General features: G+C 42.4%; 1 protein-coding gene across 1 annotated transcript; it reads left to right on the top strand.

The window, feature by feature from the left end:
- The first annotated feature begins 465 nt into the window (after positions 1-465).
- LOC118421619 (astrotactin-1-like) lies at positions 466-15,867 on the top strand. Its single transcript, XM_035828979.1, has 17 exons — positions 466-566; positions 1,154-1,228; positions 2,218-2,343; positions 3,016-3,154; positions 3,735-3,895; positions 4,427-4,629; positions 5,728-5,896; positions 6,297-6,427; positions 7,242-7,394; positions 7,776-7,952; positions 10,140-10,288; positions 10,928-11,077; positions 11,741-11,874; positions 12,788-12,954; positions 13,737-13,872; positions 14,510-14,613; positions 15,263-15,867. Exons 1-17 carry the CDS (start codon positions 496-498, stop codon positions 15,664-15,666), a joined length of 2,649 nt encoding a protein of 882 aa, XP_035684872.1. The 5' UTR covers positions 466-495; the 3' UTR covers positions 15,667-15,867.
- The last annotated feature ends 5,740 nt before the right edge of the window (positions 15,868-21,607 follow it).

Raw genomic sequence — 21,607 nt, 5'->3', positions numbered from 1 at the left:
ATCTACATACCAAAAGTCGTGATGATCCATCAACACGTTCTCGAGTTATTCTCGTCCAAAGTTTGAAAGGAAATCGGCGACTGCAGTTCCAAACAAGCCGCTAGGGGGTCCAAACTTATAGTACTTACTCTCTGCCCCAAGGGCTATCTACCACTCAAAAATCATAACCACAGCATGTCCAGAACACGAGATATCAAAAATTGAGGTTCTGCTGCAGTACCTTAGTAAGCCGTTAGGGGGCCCATTATCGAACTTGACCTTCATTTTCCCGACCCCTATCCACCTACCAAATATCATCGGGATCCATCCAAGGCTTCTTGAGTTATGCTGTTAACACACACACACACAGACACACACACAGACTAAAACATAACCTTAGCCATTCTGGCAAAGGTAATAACAACGTGATTCCATCACATGGCTACTTACTTTGTGAATTTAGTATGGCTATTCAAGTCTTCATGGGCCTTTTTGTTTTCAGGAAAATGTTTATGTATGGCCGGTTATCTGGCTGACCAGCAGTACCCACACCTATGTGTTCGCAATGAGTGGCCGGGGCAAAACAGGTGCGTTGATACCCGAAAGCTGTTATTCATACATGTACATATAGCTCCTCCCTTCCTGTGTTGCGCATGTGTGTGTTTGTGCGTGTGTGTGTGTGTGTGTTTGTGTGTGTGTTTGTGTGCGTGTGTGTGTGTTTGTGCGTGTGTGTGCGTTTGTGTATACATGTGTGTGTGTGTGCGTGCGTGTGTGTGCGTCTGTGTGTGTGTGTATATGTGTTGTGTGTGTGTGTGTGTGTGTGTGTGTAAGTGTGTGTGTGCGTGCGTGTGTGTCTGTGTGTGTCCATCTTAAGCACATCTGAATGGATTATGATGATTTCTTATGTGGGTAGGCGTTGGGAAGGCACGGTCAAGGTCTGCTATGCAAATTAGGACTTGATGATGAAATTCTATAACTATAAATATAATTCATCTCGGGTTGACAATCATCAACATGTCCAGAATATAATATATGGACCCCTCCCCCCCCCCCCCGAAGTCCTGCTGCAGTACCATAGGGAGACGCTGGGAGGGATAAGTTATTGATGTATCCTGAGTTTGGGTCTCCTTTTGTTGTGAGACAAATTAATGTTTGTCATTTTTGCTTTTGCCAGATTGTCGCCCCACGATTTAATCGGAAAGGCCTACAACTTGCGAACGAGTCAGCAATCCGTGAGCAGGGTCTTCAGGTTTGCCTACGAAACGTAATTACCTGAATATTATTTACTCTCATAACGGTAACTCTTTGTCAGTATGTTCGTTGATGAAACCGAAGGACGTCACGGGTGAAGAAAATATGTTGTGTTACCGATTACGGCCCTGGAAATATCGGTAGGCTTTTTTTTTGAGATTTCGGACGAAGTGATCCAACATATACAGTTTGACTATTCCAAACTGAAATACACGAGCCGGCCGATGATGATGATGATGGTTGAAGCAGTAATGAGGAGAATATGTTTCCGGATGATTCTACAACGCTTTCATTATTCACATGCCAGCTCGAAAACTCAATGTCCCTTGGAGTGGACCAAAAAAGGTTACGTTCGGCAGGTTTTTGCAAGGGCCCGTCTGGTAAGGCCTACGTCACATTTCCAAACCGGGGCCGGCCGGCCAGTTTTCGAGAACACTACACAAGACACAAAGAGAATAGCTGTGGGCATTATTTGTGTACATTTTGACGTATACATTTCTATTTTTCGTTTCCGCAAACAGCCCGGCCGGGTCCCGGTTTGGAAATGTGACGTTAGCCTTACTGGAAATAACATTTGTTGCTAGGCCGATCTGACGGACCAGTATTTCTCGCTTTCGATGTAAAGTTTCGATTATTTTTCTTAAATTCGAATAGTACATAAGTTACATTCTTATGGTTTCTATTTTCTAAATCATTTTGTTAATTTGGATTGTCTCACTGAAACGGTCTGTCCGTCTGCGCCGTTAGTGTGTATGGCCGTCTGGGTGGTAGCAGAGGTTCCGATGCTACAGAAATGGGACTTTTCAGATACTGTTCAACATGGACCACAATTTCACCATTACCAAGAGGCGAGAAGAAGCAGAACGTATGATAGTTTTACAATACGTATAAATTATGTCTTTGCAACTCGGTTTGGCAAATATGTATGTACAGCAAAAGGACTGTATTCATTCATTCATCATATTTCTCATCATCCCATATCGCAAGATACACAAGTGGAGACACAAGGCACAGTATGCACCGTGTGGTGAAACCTGAACAGCTGAGCGTACACGCTTCAAACAGGTGTCTACCCCCGGTTGTCAACACAGCGGACAGCGTGCCTTCCTTACGGTGAGACATTATATCTAACGTTAACACTTCCGCTAATACCCCCGTTTGGGACCGCACCTGAAGGCAGCGACACCTATGCTGCAGTTCATCATGTGAGCCAGTCGGAACTGCCCTTACGAATGAATGAAACATCTGGTTGTGTAGAAGATAGTGCGAAGGGGCGCCAATCTCCGCTTCAAAAGCCATCGGAGTCAAACAACTTTGCACCAATTTACTGGTAGTGTTGTGTGTAAACTCTTACCAAATGCTGAGCCAACCCTTACCAAATGCTGAGTGCTAAGCAAAGCAAGCAGTCTGTACTATTTTCAATGTCTTTGGAATTACCTGGAATTACTGTAAGGCTAACACTCTGCCCACTTGGCCATCGCACCGCATCATATCTGAAAGTCGATTTCCGCACTTAATCCCTCGTACTTTTGAGCGCTGACTGCAGTTCAAATGTCCGAAGCGAATATTCCACAGGACATTGTTTTGAACTTAAGTGATGTGAACATTTGTTGGGGTTGGGATCAATTTTGTCATAAGTCTTTGCGGGTTGGGGCTATTGCTTTCCGAGTCTCCTCCATTGAGGTTATTCGTATCAGCATAATTGCTTCAAATACATCCTGGAACTATAGCCACGAGACAACTGAATAACAGTAACGTACATGTTTGATTAAATCCATTTTGCAGGAAAAACCTTCTAGATGCCCTTTCCTTTACGGATGAAGATGACTTTGTTGGTTCCTTCGGACCACTCTATGATGGAGATGGTGTTACAGAAAACGGAGACTGCAAAATCGACTTTATCGAAGGGTTCACGGGATGCCAGGTAACACCAGTTCACCTTTATCCGTTGGGTAACCTATATCCGTGGTTTTTCAAAATAGGGTATTTGGGCACATCAAGCCGATGGGTGGTAATTTCAAACTGCAATATCCTGAAAATATTGCAATTTGAAACCGATGTCCATTGACATGATGTCCCCAAATGCCCTGTTTTAAAAACAACGGATATAGGTTACTCAACGGATAAAGGCGAACTAGTGTTCTATATATCAGCCTGTTTGTAGAACAAAGTTCAAACTAGATTACAAAACACTACATTAGTAGGTCATATGAAGATATGGTATATCAATACATGTAAGTTCCTGTTATGCTATGGTCACAATAGGAGAAACTGACCCGGCCGGGCTATTTTGGGGGCACGGTCGGGCCCTCGGATTTGTTTTTACTACACCCTCTTACGGGCTCCGGTGCAAATGTAACCGTAGCATAACTCGGCCTAAAAGCCTCATGTTAAGTTTGTGAAACTGTGTCTTTGTCACAACGCTACCACGAGTCCAGAAGAGTTTATTCCGGCCCTGACAAAACTAGCTATAAGAACCCTTTTTTCCTACGTTTTTTGTCTAGCGGTGTCCATCTTGGCTGAAGCTGACCAGTGATGGCTCCGGCTGTTATGACCATACCAGGGATGTTGACTGCTCGGATGGTTACGATGGAGGGTGTGATCACACGTGCATTCGTGTCAACACATCTCGTGGTAACTACACACGTGTCAGCATGGCTTGCAGGTACGCAATGTTTTTATTGCACACGTGCGTATATATTTAAGGCACTGCTCTCAAGTTAATAGCGAAATTCAACAGTACGAAATACGATTAACACCTTTACTTCGAAATATGAGAATGCAAAATTAACCTCGACAGTTTGACGTTTTGGTAGTTTCCACAAGAAAAAGCGGTGTATAGTTGTCATGTATCTATGGCGTTCTTGGACCGGTATAACGTTCGATATGGGTGCTCCTGACCTGGCGATAACCTAGGTTATTACACAGGGTTCTGCTATTATCACATGGGCATCCGTAGACTGCAGCTGATTCGAACGCACTTCATGCGTACGTGCGCCAAATCCACCGCCATTGAGAGTACCAGAATCGGCTATTGGAATTGCTGTTGTTACAATATGTTGTTCGAGGATACACTGTCCGATAGATGTCGTAGATACAAGTTCATTTCCTTGTACGATACTTGTGAGTCTTGTGATGCTCTTGGTATCATGATACAGCACGTGATTTAAACCCTATTCTTGTGCTGCGGATATAGCTGCAGGGAAGGATACCGGTTAGCTGGAGATGGTCGCACGTGTCTGTTCTCTCCGGTGTGTAACGGCACGGGGCGAGCAGAGGGCGGCTGTAACCCCGCCAACATCCCGTCAGGAGGCCGCTGTGAGACGACCGAGGAGGGCCACGGGACGTGTGTGTGTAACCCTACATGCTGCAGGAACCTACAAGTTTGTAAAAGCCAGGGTACGTTTTCCAATATAAAGAAAATTCACGGGTCTTAGTGGCAAGTGTGCAGATGTTGTCACACTGGCAGTACCAAATCTGTAGGTGTTTTGGGCACCTTTAGACAGATAAGCCGTGAGGCTCGGTGGGCGTCACTCCACCGTCATGGGGGCAGGGGCATGGCGAGTATCGAATTCAGGACCTACTGATTCGAACGCTCTAGCTATTGCACCACACAGACACCCCAACGTTTTCTAATGCGTGGTTTATATCATTTTTACGTCATTACTTTCGTCAGGAATAATTAGATTTCATCTATGGAAATCAGACTCTAATTTGCATAGTTCATGAGGAAGTTTCTAAATGATAGAACTATTAAACCATGTGATGTATGCAATAAACTGAGAAAGAGAGGCACATCGCCAAATGCACAATCAATCAGAAAATAATTGACAAGAATTCCGTACTTGTAGCATTCGGAAGTTAAGAAAATGTGATCATAGTTTGTTAGACCTACTACTGAGTTATTACGAAATTGGTGACGGAATGCTATAACATGCATCTTTGTTCAAGTAAGTGTAAAGCTTGCGTTATTCGGGTAGAAAAGATATGATCAACTGATATGATGTATAAGTGGCTTGCATAATAAAATACATTTATATTTATGATTATACACGTGACGTCAGCCGGAGAGATTGATGTCACTTGACGAAGGCTCGAGATCCCGTAATACTATATAGTTCTTATCGTATTATCATTTCGTTTTGTATCGAAGATATGTTTTCGATGTATACCCTCTCCCCGAAAATCTTTCGAGTTGACGAGTTAACATCATATGTTAACTTGAAAGTTCATCTGTGTTGGTAGAAGTCATTATTGAAGTAATTTAACTGTAATATTCAACACAAAAATTGGGCGCCATAGACTTCCTGCAACGTATGATCCACTGCTTATCGAGTCACCACGTGTTCTATCTGCATAACGTGACGTCACGACAGCAGTGGATTGTTCATTCCTTGACAAAGACTGGTGCTGTTCAGTCGAAACTTTGGGTGAGTCTAATTTTTGTGTTGGATATTACAGTTAAATTACTTCAATAACATCATATGTTGTTTGTAGGTGAATGTGAGCTGAAACAATGTGTGCCGAACCCTACACACGGGGACCCTGATAGTTCCCTGCCCGGCGAACACCAGACCTACCCGCTGGGCTTCAGACAGATGCAGCACGGTTATAACCAGAGAACCAAGACCATAACCAATGCCTCGATTTTCCAGCTAACTTACAGGTGGGTTTAGCCTGGTAACCAAAGCACCGGGGGTTTGCCTCTATCTCTACGGTGAAGGGAGTATAGCCTACCCGCTCAGTTCTTTAGTGCGCTCCAGGGAATTTTTCTTCAAGTTTACCACGCTCCCTTGGTGGCGATAACTCAGAAGGCCGGTTAAAAAGACAGAAACTGGCTTATCAGTTCAGGCTTATACTGGCTTATACTTGACTCCATTGGTCGTGAAAAATGTCACAAGGTTGCCAAATAGAGAATGCTGACCAGGTTATGTTCCGTTCGGAGTCGTCTTAAAAATAAGAAACACTGACCAAAACGGAATTCTCCGGATTTGCCAATAGCCAGTTATGTCATCAGAAATGTATACCTTTCTGCAATGTTAACCACCAACACCCCACCCACACAGCACCAGCTATTCCCTGTCTCCGCTACTTGTACCAGACGAAGTGGAGGTTACAGAGGCAGTGCGTACGGGCTGTCAAAACTACACCGGACCTGTGACACATGGCCTCCAACAGCAGGAAAACTCTCCAAACGGTTAGTATCACGAAGTGACCGCATACTACACCAGTTTAAAGGAAACTGATAGCGCATGTCCTTCGCCTGTATACTGGATTTTTTTCTAAACGCACTTGAACTAGTGACTGTGTAATATAGTGCTGTCAACAAATTTAAACATCTTTCCAATTACGGTGGCCATGTAGTGTTGCGTTTCTTTCAACAATGCTTGGTTCTTTAATCGGTTCTCCCTATTTATATAGAATATCATCCTGTTGGTTTGCCATTTTTGATGGTACGTTTTGTCCCTGTAAAGCGATTTACTGCGATACGTGTGCCCGCAACTTCCAGAGAACACTGTTGTGGACAGTTAGGTTTGATACTGGCAATTTCTTTCCATTTTTCATAGTTTTTGACAGGTGACTTGAGAACATCTAGTTCCAATATCTTCCGTGCCGTGTGTACGACGGAACCGCGTTTAACCCCATAAAACGCGCATCTATCTGTTTGTGGAAATGTAGAGTTATGGCGGTTGCTCCGAAGTTTTCAAGGTCTACATGTAACGCTGGTTCACCTTTTTCCGAGGGTAACCTATATTCGTTGTTTGTAAGAAAAAACATATTTAGGGACATAAAGTCGATGTACGACGGTTTCAAATCGGAACATTTTGAAATTATTCCAAATTTGAAACCACTGCCTGACTTAATACTCCTAAATGTGCTGTTTATAAAGACAACGGATAAAGGTCACTCCACGGATAAAGGTGAACTAGCGTTACGTAATTTCTGTGATTGTGGGGCCAGTAATATGCTTCCTGTATTGTGCTCAAGCCTTCTCTCTGTGCATACCACAGTGAGGTCCGGTCAACCTTACATCAAGACGTTCACACCTGAATACTTAAGACAGGAGGGCAGGATGAAGGACCAGGGTTTCCTGTTCCGCCAAGAACTCTCTGTCTACAGTGAGCAGTATCGAGTCTACTTAAGACATAAGACGCTGACAACAGGTGAGTTAAAACAGGAGGAGAAAACTCTTTTTTTTTTAAATTTCATGTTGCATTTCACAAAAGTGATACACAAACGGCGCAGACGTAGGGAACACTGAGAACTGATGCTAACGTAGACCACGGATTGAAAGGCAAACTGAAAAGGATACGGCGGAATTCGAAAATGCATAAAAGGTGGGACAGAACTTTAACTACAACGTCACTATAAATAACATTTATGTGTACAAATAGTATGACAACTATATGTTTGACAGAATCTCTATCAAAGTAGATTAGTATGCCAAATTTGTTTCGAATTTGTTTTGTGCCCCAACATTTGGTCATGAATTTATAATAGTACGCATTTTTTGATACAGTGCCTAAATGTAACTTTGTTGACAGATATAAAAGCTGCTCTAGGCAGACTGACTGCCGCCAGTCCCAGATCTGACTTCATACACGTCATGGAGAAGTACGGAACCCACTACATCAGTCAAGCCGTGTTCGGATACAGGAGGGAGTGCGCCGTGTACTACAAGTCAGTAGGGGTGGCACAATGGCTCTGGAGAACTTTTACAGGTAATACTTTATTTGCTATCTCTTAGTATTGGATAGTTGATAGTTGATACGTTAGTTTTTAATTCCATAGCAAAGAATGGTATAGAATAGTATAGAAGCTTTACTAAAACAACAAAACGAACAGCGATGGTCAACTAGACTGGGTCCTATTTCTACCGGGGCTCCTTACACTCGCTACCCTAGTAATGAGCCCCGGTAGAAATACCGGATGGTACCCAGGCAAATGGTCAACTACAGAACTACAAGAAAAACTTACAATTCTACTCATCAAGCAATAAAACTAGCATAAGTAAATCCATAATAAGGTAAACAACATAGCTACAAAACTCATATGAAAAAGTATAAATGCAATCAGGGTGAATCTTGGGATTCGGCTCTTTTATTATGTATTTGCCTGTTTTTGTGTTGAACTAAGGAAAGAAATGTGCCAAACATTATGTGTAGGATATTCCGTGAAAAGGTGGGATTCATTTTCAATTTGTTTTTGAAAAAATGGACGAAACCATTGGTTACGGGCTATATTGTGGTATCTGCCCGTTTCTATCCAATTCATGACTGTTGATTCGTAACAGCAAAACGGCACCTGATCGATTACTAAAAATCGTTCAATGATTGAGGGGACATTGGCCATATTCCGGCCGAGAATGTCCTTTTTCAACCACGCTGCCTTTTCGGTCCGACCTTTCCTTCTGTGTGGTTTTGCGCAGTGTACGTGCCGGCCACAGTACATTTGGAAGGTAATTACCTTTGCCAGAATGGCTAAGGTTATGTTTTGGGCTTGTGAGTCTGTGTGTGTGTCTGTCTGTTAACAGCATAACTCAAGAAGTCTTGGATGGATCCCAATAATATTTAGTAGGTGGGTAGGGGTCGGGAAAACGAAGGTCAAGTTCGATAATGGGCCCCCTAGCGGCTTGCTAAGGTACTGCAGCAGAACCTCAATTTTTGATATCTCGTGTTCTGGACATGCTGTGATCATGATTTTTGAGTGGTAGATAGCCCTTGAGGCAGAGAGTAAGTGCTGTGAGTTTGGGCCCCCTAGCGGCTTTTTTGGAACTGCAGGCGCCGGTTTCCTTTCAAACTTTGGATGAGAATAACTCTACAACGTGTTGACGGATCGTCATGATTTTTGGTATGTAGATAGAATGAGTGATGACTTACATAATGGTATGCTAATTATGCAAATCAGCAACTAATTTGCATAATTAATGAGGAAAAATTATAAATCCACTACATTCCATGATAGGACTTTCAAACTTGTCACATATGTAGCTGGGAAGGAGAGAAATGTCGACAGATATCAATTATGCAAATGATGACCTCATTTGCATAATTAATGAGAAAATATGAACATGTTGACGGATCATCATGTTTTTTGTATGTAGGTAGCGTAAGTGAAGACCTACATAATGAGATAACAATTATGCAAATCAATAGCTAATTTGCATAATTAATGAGGATATTTATAAATTCACTACATTCCATGATAGGGCTTTAAAACTTGTCACATATGTAGCTGAGAAAGAGAGAAATGTCAATACATATTTGTCATGCAAATGATGATCTCATTTGCATAATTAATGAGAAAATATTAACGTGTTGACGGATCGTCATGATTTTCGGCATGTAGATAGCCTAAATGAAGACTTATATAATGTGATACTTATTATGCAAGTTAACAGCTAATTTGCATAATTGATTAGGAACAGTTCATAAATCCACTGCATTCCATTATAGTACTTTCATCAAAGTTGTCACATATGTAACTGAGAAAGAGGGAAGAGAGTAAGAGGTGTATTTAAAGACTTTGAAAGAGAATAAGTCAAGAATGGATCAAAGGATCATCATGATTTTTGGTATGCTGATAGCTTAAGTAATGCTTGATACAATTTGATATCAATTAATTGTAAATTGGGATCTAATTTGCATAATAAATGCCGAAATTTTATAAACCAACTCCAAGCATTTAATTATAAAGAAAATGAAATGAGTAACGCATTTGTCTACAGACATCATTCTACATAACAAACCTAGTTTATTTGGCAAAGGTATGTGTTCGTGGAACTCTAGTTTGCTTTTGATTGTACAAGTGCAACAGTTATGTACATTCATTTACCAAGCTCACGAGGCTATTTGCAGAAAAAAAGATATTCAAAGAGGAGTGCCCAACACTGATTTCTTTTCTCATAGCATCAGAAGGAAGCCAGTCCTTTGACGCCTTCATCGACAGTTTCTTGAGAGCTGAGCAGCATGACGTCACGCCGTCTGAGCGCGAACTGCCTATCGGGATAGGGCAAGTCCCGGATGTTGAGGAGGATGGAAACCTCCGCCATGATAGGGTAAGGCCCAGTTTTTCACAGGATTGCGACTTTTTGGCAACCGATGAGCGACCAGAATACAGATATCATTGGCAGACATTGGAGATAACTAGACAGTCAAAACATTCTGGGTATTGAACGATGTCTCAATGGTCTCTAGCTTCACGGTTCTCAACCTACCATGACACTTTTAAGTATTAAAATACTGAACTGTTGTTGTGTGACAACATGTGAGAAAAATATAACTACCTAAGTGATGGAAAGAAATCACGGCATAGTCGACCTTCAAACGGTTTAACAAATAAGCCCCTGTAGTTCCAGAGCAAGACGGTAGGGGGTCCAAACCTATAGCCAGTTTTCACTATATCAAAAGCTACCTGCGAACAATAAATCAGGCCCATGGCATATTCAGGACAAAATATAAAGAAACTTCAATTTATTCTGCAAAAGCAAGGTCACATACCAGTGGGCCCCAAGAAAACCTTGTCCATCGTCTTCTACATACACCAAATGTCCTCACAATCCATCCAGTGATTGTAAAGATATGCTGAGCACAAACATTCGGAAACCCAGACAAACAAGCAGACACACCGAAAACAATATCTGCATAATTTGTCATGGAGGTATAACTATCAATATCTGTGTATCATTCTGCCACAGGTCCGGATGGTACTCCGGTCTTGGGGGAGATGTGCGATGGGAGGATGTTGTGAGGCCAAGCCGGATACTGTGATGGCTGAGCCTGCTCTCCTGTTCATCAGCACACCGACACCGCTGTATGAGCTACTGACGGACAAACACACAAAAGAGGTACAGATTGTGGCTGCTAGTAACTCCTTAAGAAACACCAGGACAAGTTGATTCTCTATTAAAACGTCAGCTCTTGTTGGAGGGAGCAAGCATTAGTTTATTCTTGCATCACGGAAAAGCTGCAAGTCACTCGTTGATATGTTTTGCAATTGTGCATTTGTCAATAAGCTACCTGTTCAAGAAAGAATGTGTAAGCAGTGCACAACGAATGCAGTGGAAAATGAAACACATTTTAGTTGTGAATGACCCCAATTCGATGCCGAAAGATAAACTATAATTTGAAAGAATTACCGAAATCACACCAACATTTTCATTGTTAAATGATTAAATACGCCACAAATTTCGAAAGATTCTCTTCTAACTAAGATCATCGAATCAATCTATTATAGAATGCATGGGGCATTTCATTTTCAACTGTCTTCAAAGAAGAAGTCAAGCCACAGAATAGTTACGCGTATACGTAGATTTAGTACCCTATTCTGTACCGTATGTACATTCATCCACTTAATATTTGTAGGTTAGAATTTAGATTATCTACATGTATTTAGACCACATTCATTCGTTTCATGTATCTAGTCTTTCTTCACTTGCAATTAGCCCCATGGGCATGAACTTGCAATAAAACATTATAATATATAACTGATAAGTTGCAAATTCTTGCAGGTTTTTCAGAGAGCCTTCCTGAGTTACCTGTGGTGTAACGGGGAGGGAGAGGTGGTGGGGGACACGTGTAGGTGTGACTTCCACCCTGCCTACCCCGGCCACACACTGGTCTGCGCACCGCCGCCAAAACCAAGGTACGTAGTCCATACTTCCTAAGCAGAAGGTGGAATGGAACATCGCAGTGTTGGGATTCAAAACAAATGTTCTCGATCGAGCTTTTTACACTTAAACTGAGTGTGGAGCTGTAATTTTATATGGCGTATAGATAAGCCAGTTGTCGGAAAAACTAGGCAGTCAAATATCCGGGACCGCGCCACGACATTGCCCCCGACCAAATAGATTGTGCATATACGATCTCTAGAATGGGATATAGGTATTAGAGACACGGAGAATATTTGGAAGGGGGTACACAAGATTACAAAAGGAGGAAACTGAGGAAGAACAGAATTAAACAGCAGCAACAGACCACATCACAACTGTGTCATAGACTGGGACGGGACAAAACTTAATAGACAGGGCAACAGGACAGGACAAAAGATGCACTTGTTGCATTAAGGGGGCTGTATGGATCAGAGAATCTACTTCAGTCATGTACCCTCATGAGGGAGGGGGGTATAGACATAGTCATGTTTAGGGTAGGATTCTTGTAACTGATAGTTCTTATCATTGGTATTTTGTTATTGTTGCTTAACAATATCTACGCATCTGGCAATGCCTTTGGGACCACATTATTAGTAGTGACATCTAGCTGCAACGCGAAGTGAAGTATATTGCCGCGAAGAAGGCCACAGATGGTCACTGAAACTTCGTGTGACTTCAAGCTTCTTGGGTTTGCATAAAAAACTTATTATCCAGTCATTCACCAGTCTGATGAAGTTATTTACAGATATTTACTGCCTGCCTACCTGCCTAAGTGCCTAGGCGAGGGACTGGCCCCTTGCTCCCCTCCGTAAGATTTCTGCAGATTGCACGATTCTTCCCACTCGTCTCCGCGAACTTGATACTCTGTCCGATGTCTTTTTACTAACCAGTCCTTCTGTACCACAGTTTGTACCAGCCTATCACAGACCAGCCCAGTGACGTCGCACTTGCGGTTGCTTGGCAACACGTTGGTCTGGAGATCGGTACTCACGTGACAGACTATCAGTTTATTGTCAGAGAGGTCCGATCTGAAGACAATGGTTTCCATGGTGACGACTTTACCAACCATCCAGGTAATGGACTTAGTTGTACATGTGTATTCTCATGGTGACAAAGTGGCCTTCTGTATTCATTTTCTTTTGGACAGACAAGGACAATGTCACTATGCTCGAGTTGATAAATTACTTTAACACTGTAACAGTGCAACATACAAAGGGTAAAGGTGCGCTGCACTGGCATCACGCTTGCGTCACTGCACTGCGGGGTTCGAAAGACACTCAACGAATTTCAGAGATAAAGAACAAATTTTCTTATTTTGTCGTCTTCTATAAAGTCATACTTTTACATATTACGCAATATCGAAATTGGAAAAAAATAACAAAACAGTGACGAAGTGAACGAACCCCGCAGTGACGCAAGCTTGACGCAAGTGCAGTGAGAGTGCACCTTCAAGGTAGTCCTTTTTGAGGCCGTATCCACTGAAGCCCACTGTGTGTTGGGCACGGTATTGGCAAGTGGAACTCATCCTTCTCATTCCATAGACTTTTACTTCCCCAAGCGACGTCAGGTACCAATTGTAATACCTGGTGAAGCCGCAAGGGCAAAAGATCGGTAGCAAGCCCTGGGTTATGCCACACGATCCCAGTATAGTCTTGTAGTTAGGGTTGTTCGTAGTTCGAATCCTAGCAGGCCCAAATGCTGTAGTTTTAAGGAAAACACTTAACTCCCACTTTCTCGCTCGAACGAGATGAAAATGAGAATGAGTGTCTAGTTTCAGTTCAGTTAGGGTGTCTATCTTCTCGGAGTGTATGGTAGGTATTTGAAGTAAATATTAAGTGAAGTGTGTTTTCCACAGAGCTAGTTCTATCCGTGCTGGATGATGCGGTGTTTAACAGAGCCAACAGCTGCTATGGCCGCGGCCTGACACATCGGGGATCTCTGTGGACCTTCTCACTTCTCCTGGCGTGCCTCAAACCGGACACATCCTACAGGTAATTATGAAGAGAGAACTACCAGTAATTAAGAAGAAAGAAACTCGACTGATTTCCAACAGAAGAAAATCAGCAGGATAACAGAGAACCTGATTACTGGCAGAGCCCGTGAATTTAGCGGAAGTGTGACGTCAGCAATTGGTCAAAGGTTGTTGCCGGTGGATTTCGCCCTCCGTTGTCGTTTGATAAATTTTGGACTGCCGTGATGTTTTTTTGTACTTGCCCTAACGAGCTCTCAGTTATCCTGCTAAAAAACAGAGAAAATTCGGCGAGTCAGGAAGTTAGCTTTTTTTTTCCATACCGTTATACCAATACTCATATACAGCTGGTAATTCACTGCCAGTTTGCACTGTCAACTCTTGCACGTTCAAATATGACCGACGGTTTTTAAGATATAAACCATGTCTATTTTTCCTATTTAACATAGAATGCCATCAGTGTGACCAACTTTACCAGAAAATATGAACAATTGTGATACGGAGCGCTGGCCAGCTAAACCTATCTCGCCAACGTATACACGAAATTGTGCTAGTAGGTAATGTTTGTAGGGTGTCTTTGTCGCACATCGGTTAAAAATATTGTAGTAGTTGCTGAATTATTGGTGGTGAGTCTAATCTTTTTTACGTATACACTGCAGGATCAGTGCTCGTGTGTTGACACGTGACGGGGCGGTGTCGCCACCAGATGTTCTGGTCCTGAGGACAGAGTGTCAGACGCCTCATCCGAACCATGAACCCGCCGGTGAGCACCTTGTCGTTGTTCTGGGCAGACATCACAGTCGAAATGGGAAAAAATGGGAAAATTGCTACCAAAAAGACCTTCAAAATTCTAATTTTGAGTGAGAGTGGAGGTCATGAACAAGTGATTTGAACAAGTAGGTTGTAATGTGCAGTCAGGAATGTCTTTCTTGGAAAATCCATAGAATCATTGAATCTGATGATCCTTAAGATGATTGAATCTGTGAAAATTCTTAGGATCTTCCGAAAATAATTTCATCAGGTTGGTAGAATATAGCCTGGGTACCATTCGTATTCTACCGGGGCTCCTTACACTCGCCCCGGTAGAAATAGGATGGTACCCAGGCTAGGTACAATATAGGATATATGAGAATTCTTGTACACAACCAAAATTAAACGCTAGCTACATCGGCTACATATAGCGACGAGAAGCAGAACTCCAGTCAGAAGCTCTGAGGAAGGTGTCTGATAGACACCGAAACGTAAGCAAGTAAGTTTAATTTTGGTTGTGTACAAGAATTCTCCTATATCCTGTTCTTAGGATCATTCTAAAAGTCTCAGGCATACTTTATAACGTGATTTATGGCCATCAAAAACTGTTTTTGACAACATGCATTGCTTTAGTTTGCCTAATTTTTTCCATGTTCCGCTAGGTGTCGCTGATGCATTATACAACCTGTACGCTGGCTACACATCCCCGCTTGCTCAGGACATGGCCTTCCGAATCCTCACCTCCCTCAACACCATCGGGCTGTACGACGTCGCCAAGACGTATGAGGAAAAGTACGACGATTTCCTGTCAAGAACACAGGAAGAACTTGGGTTAACAAGAACGCTTCTGATCAGGGCCAGTCTCACGGCGTTATCACAAAGGTGTAAAATGGAGGCAAAGTTGAGAAAAGTCGTACAAAAAGTACGCAGACGCTATACATGCTCCTTTGAAGGGATGGATACGAGAAAGGGGATACAAGAGGCCATGCTGACGGAAATGGAACGGTCTTGCGTGATGTACGAAGAAAAGTACGTTTCATACGATTGGATGAAAGTCCCTGTCTGAAAGATATGTTAAATCAAATTTCGATGTACGATATATTTCAATATCTTTTTATATCATAAAGCATATCAGTTCACTTGTACATTATATATACCATAAGATATGGCTGACAGCTGATTGTGAAATGTAGTTGGTATACAGCAATTTTGTATTTCATCATTGTTTATTTTTGTTGGTACCAAATCTGCGTCACACACAGACACACACACATACGCACACACACATACATACACACACACACACAGACACACACACACACACGCACACACATACGCACACACACACACGCACACACACACGCACGCACACACACACACACACACGCACGCACACACACACACACACACACGCACGCACACACACACACACACACACACACACACAGGGCAATTTTTCTGTCAAATGAAGTATTGAACAGAGCAGAAGATGTATCTGTTGTTACACTGTCAGATAACGGTTCACACATGGACTTGTATTGCAATCACTGAAGTGCACACGACAATCACTGTAAGGTCATGTTGATTTGATTACATAGATGACATTCTCTGGGCGCCACAAAACTGATACGAGCGTGCGAATAAAAAACATAAGTTTGTAAAAAAAATGCTTTCACTCTGAACTCTAAGCGGTCAGGGAGGTTGAGCAAATGACCAACTACACAGAGTACGGTATAGACTTTGGAATTGACTTTGGTGTTCTACAACATTTCCGATATTTTTTTTCACAGTTTATAGTTTATATATACACATTTTGCAACAGCTTTGTGTGATTTACATTACGGTTGAAAATTTTGTTTTCAAACGACCAAATCAGTGCCCACACAGATGTCATCAATACAATCGAACCAACATGGCCGAAGGGATATATCGAGAGTAGGCGAGGCAGTCTGGTCAAGAATAGGAGTGAACCGAGTCGATTTCCAGTCTATAGAGTCCATTCCAAGACACCATGAGGGTTTTTAGGTGATATTTGTAATAAGTTTGAATTATTTTGAATAAAAGAATAACTAAACCACAATGATAAGATTTATTCAAAAAAATTGATATAGAAAATATTAATCTATTTAAATTCCTTTGAATATTTTAGAAACATTTTGAAAGTTACTGTACAAAAACATCTTTATTTAGAAAAATTGTCAAACTTCTGTGTGATTCCTTACATTTACAAATATTTGTAATCTTTGCCAAATGGTAAAATTAGTTTATTGCCCCCTTAAAGGTATGCCCTATTGTTGTCTCTGTATATTTTTAGATTTCACTGCTGTGCACTGGTTGATCCTTTGTGGTGGGCCATTGCTACATGACACCCAGCCATACTTTGCAAGGATGTGTGAATTGCTATCTTACCAGCCCCTGGTCTATTTACAAATCTTTACAAAAAATGGTAGAAAATGGTAAATAATGGTACAATGCTGTTATCATTATTTAGAAACCTTTGGAAGTATCCAATTCCACATCATGAATATTTCCAAAGTTTTACAGGACCAGGAAAATATTTCTAAAGTATCAAATGTCCTAGATATATAAATAAAAAAACCTTTAAAATCATTTCTAAACAATGGCAACAAACATCCGCATGGTGACTTGGAATTGACTCTAACACGTAACGAAAATACAGCACGTTCATAGTCAACTAGAGCATTACATTGTCTGATCGGACGTTGCATTCAAAAGCATGAACACGAATGCATTCATTAACATACAGTTGTCAATCAATTCATGACTTTATGTGTTGTTGAAGCAAGAATTTTAATTTCCTCATAATTTTCGCAAAGTTAGTCTAATTGTATTTTGAATACTTTGCTTCTCACTGTGTACATCGCTGTCTAGGATAACTGTACACCAAATATTATCAAAATTCGTCATTCCTTTGTTCAGAGATAGCCCTGCAGTTCCAGAGCAAGCCGCTAGAGAGAACAAACGTACATCACGAGTTTCCTATATCAAAACCTACCAGTGTCAGCCACCAGAAAATCAAGACAAAATAATACAAAAATCAGGACGTTCTGCTGCAGTACCAGGGTCAAACGTCAGGGGACCCAAAATCCACATTGACCTTTATCTTCCAAATCTTTATCCATGTACCAAATATCATTATAATCCATTCCAGAATCCATCCAGAGTAAGCAGGGACACCTTCGCTGCAGTGCAAAGTACCAAGATCACACACAAGGTCACTTTGATTTTTTGTATCTTTTGTATGTAATGTTATTGCCCTAGCTGGGAATTGGTGTCTAATGGTTAATAAAGTGCCTTGTTATCCTGAACGGAGAGGGAGTGTTGTTACTTCCATGAAAAATTGAAGGTATAGTTTTGGTGTGTCTTTGTGTCTGTCTATCTGTGTATGTGTTTGTGTTTCCGCATATCTGTGGTCAACATAACTCTAGAACCTCTGTATGGATTGTAATGATATTTGCTATGCGGGTAGGTGTTGGAAAGACGAAGGTCAGAGTCGATATTGGGCCCCTAGTGTCTGTCCTTGGTACTGCAGCAGAACCTCAATTTTTTGTATCTTTTGATTTGGACATGCTATGGTCTTAATTTGGGCCCCCTATCAGCTTGCTCTGGAACTTCAGGGGCAATCTGGTTAAAATCTTGTTTAAAGCATGTGCGTGTGTATGCATCTGTGTTTCTGTGTACGTTTCTGAGTCGTGGATGGACCTTTTTGATACATCTTTATCTTTGATTTGTTGTACAAAACCAATCAGATTTTGTCTGGGCCTTTGCTATAACCACCGAATAAAACCACCGAGTGAGCGCAGGCAAAGTTATGACACCATATACACCTCGGCGCGGGTCATTAAGCCTTAAGTAGCGCACAGGTCAGCAAAGTTCAGTCCGTTATAAGTTCGAAGAAGGCCAAAGCCACATTAATTGGATCTCAGATTTACCTGCTCCTATTCTTTTTCCGATGCGAAAAAAAACTGTACCATTCCAGGCACATATCAACCCGAAATAGTCACGGTAGCACATTTAGGGCATTCTTTAGACAGTTGCGGGTGTGTCGTGCAAAGTTGCCTCGAGAAAAATCGTACGATGAAAAAGCGACCGCGGCTTGAGAACATTTTCAAAGGATCGGAGTTGAAGCTGAGTTAGCAATGTCATAGAAACCAAAATGTAACTTGTAACCTGGTATGTTGCAACATGCTCCCCACCCCACCTCAACCGTAATCATCGTGGGAGAATCGGAACAAGTTGTTGCCATATCAGGTGTGGAGGAATGCACTGGGAATGGAGCAGTAGTCAAAAAGACTGTTAATGACTTTACCATGGATAGAGTCCGTTTCACAACCACTTTGTCTTGTGAGGGTTGAAAGAACTGCGCCGCTCCCACAAGCCACACATGCCGTAAGAGGTTATAATGACCAGTCTCATTTGTCCAATCATAAAGCTGAGGGCACAACCCGCCGTACGTGCAATTTGTCCGTACGTTTTTTTGGGAGGCTAAGTCCGCCACGTATTTCTGAAAACGTGTGGAACGACTAGTGGCAAGAGCAGGGAGGGAGTACGTCAACACGGTACACAAAGTTTTGCCTACACGTAAAGTTCTAACGGCGTATCTGCGCGCTTCAAAATCCGTCGGATTTCCTACGAGTTCGTACGGAGGCGGTAAGTACCGCATCCGTACGAACTTACGGATCCCAAAAGATTGCCCGCGTTTTGGCACGCAGACAGCACGTAGTTGCACGTACGGCGGGTTGTGCCCTTAGTTTGAGATAGATCCACGGGAACAGGTAGATCAGAATCCATTCCCCGCTGCACAGGAAGTACAGTGTTCTTCCGATGTTCACAAGTCTTTGTCAGAGTTGTTGGAACCTCTCCCCTCCCCTGCCCATTTCTGTGGGCGATGTGGTACCTAGAACAACAACTAGTGTTCCACGAACCCATACCGTTGCCAAATTAAAAGGGTTATAATAAGGAATGTCTGTTTTTGAGACCTTAAAAATTGTGGGTGTTTTGATGGTCCTGTCCTATTGTAGAGGTCCTTAACATAGTCCAACAAAGAATATCCATCAACAACATCTCGAGTTATGTCGTTTACCTCCAAACACACTTAAGTACAAAGCACCCTGGGGACCAGTAGAAAAAAGCCAGGTATACCATTTTCGAACTTGACCTTCCTTCTCACAACCGCTACACAACTATTAAATATCATCAAAATCCATCGACACTTTTTTTAGTTATATGCTGTTGACCTACATATAGACCCAAAATGTCCTGGCTAAGCCGTTTCCATAACCTCCTGCCATTCTGGCGAAGGCAATAATGTGTCACCGTTTCTTCCTCTTGCCTCACCGGAGCCATCACCATCTTGTTATACCCCCTTTCCACTAGGACGGCGCTCTCGGCCGCGCTCTCTCTGCGACCTCAAATTTTACAGATCGCTCAACGAATTGTGTAGAAAGAAATTATTGTTCTTTTTTTACACTTTTTTGTGTTTTGTTGTCCTCTCAGTCACACTTTTACATGATGTATGATATACCCAGTATGAAATCAAAGGTTATACATATCCTATTTGGGTCGCAGTGAGAGCGCAGAGCAATCGCCGTCTAGTGGAAAGGGGCCTTACCTTCATTCGTCTGTCTGTCTGTCTGTTTGTCTGTCTGTCTGTCTGTCTGTCTGTCTGTCTGTCTGTCTGTCTGTCTGTCAACATGATAACTTGAGAACGACTTAGTGATTTTTCTGATACTTCGTTTGTTTGTAGGTCTTGATGAGACTCTCTGGAGCCTTGAATGTCTCCATTTATTCCATCTTCTCTAGCGCCCCCACCCCAGTTCTGAATTTATCGTCGGAGCCACGAAATGTTCTCTTTGCAACCTGACAGAGAAAGACTCATCCGCGATTAGATGTTGATAATCGTAGCCATAAATACTCTACTTCGCCAAATATGAATTATGGATTTGTCTTTCTTTGTTTAGTTTATTATTACAGTTGTCGCAAGTGGAAATAGTACTCTATCCAAAGGGACCCAAGGCGAAGCTCCGGAAGAAGCTTAAGTTATGGACAGAAAAGTCCGGAGTGTCGACCGAAGGGTCACTGAACGGTCTTCGAACAGAGAACGGAAAAAAGGGCGGGTGGGCAGGTGTTTTAATGCCCTTACTTCCCAAAACGTTAACCCTCCCTACTGAATCAGCGAATGTTCGGCGGGCCGCCCTAAACTCACCCAACATCTTCGCCGCCGCATCCCAGCTACCTCCGATGCGGGCTACCACTGTTTTCCATTCCCTGCTATCCAGTGTCTTCCTAAATGAATCCTAATGAACCCCACAAGACATTCCAGTTCCTTTGCCGCCCCCCCCCGTCTCTTTTCCTTTGTGGAACTGAGTTCAAAGCCATCCGAGGTAGGCATATACCAGGCCCAGCCACCTCACCCGCGCTTGACGAACGCGACAATAGACGGGATTCCTTTCCATGTTCCCAGTTCAAGATGTGTTGTACCATCTCCGTCTCAGGATGGTGTCAAGTTGTTTCTCTTGATGTGGCTTGACAAGTTTCTCAACCGTACGACACTTCAGAAAGTTCACACGCATTACGAATTTCCATTTAGTTCCCAGCTTCATGCGCCTGTCTTTCCATACCCTCTTAATACCTTTATACCATCCATTTAAAATCATACACCCTTCAGTCAATTCCGCCCATGTCTCTGCTCCTCTAAAGCTCTCCAGCTACCTCTCCGGCGTAGATCGGCCAACATATGGGAATGCAAGGCTCTGGTGCGTATAAAAGGTTCCATGGACAGGTGAGGATGTACAGGTGGTTAATGAGAGCACGTGGACTGCTCCAGACCTTTTAACGACGCGAAACCAGGTCAGGAGCGCTCACGTGCCTCATTTAAAATATGAGTCAGTTGTCACTATGTGATGGGCGTCTGGCGTCTTGTACAACTTTTTAAAAAGAAGAATAGAAAAAAAATTAATCATTTATAAGCAGATGCAGAATGAACT

Source organism: Branchiostoma floridae, chromosome 8 (assembly GCF_000003815.2).
Source record: "Branchiostoma floridae strain S238N-H82 chromosome 8, Bfl_VNyyK, whole genome shotgun sequence".
NCBI lineage: Eukaryota > Metazoa > Chordata > Leptocardii > Amphioxiformes > Branchiostomatidae > Branchiostoma > Branchiostoma floridae.
Note: the sequence above shows the minus strand (reverse complement) of the source record. Positions and strands in the feature narration are given on the sequence as shown.

Excerpts from the sequence above, each read along its gene's own strand:
- LOC118421619 (XM_035828979.1), top strand. The coding sequence starts at position 496 with ATGGCCGGTTATCTGGCTGACCAGCAGTACCCACACCTATGTGTTCGC. Across the intron at positions 1,229-2,217 it reads TCCGTGAGCAGGGTCTTCAG|ATACACAAGTGGAGACACAA; the intron begins GTTTGCCTACGA and ends CCATATCGCAAG. Across the intron at positions 6,428-7,241 it reads GCAGGAAAACTCTCCAAACG|TGAGGTCCGGTCAACCTTAC; the intron begins GTTAGTATCACG and ends TGCATACCACAG.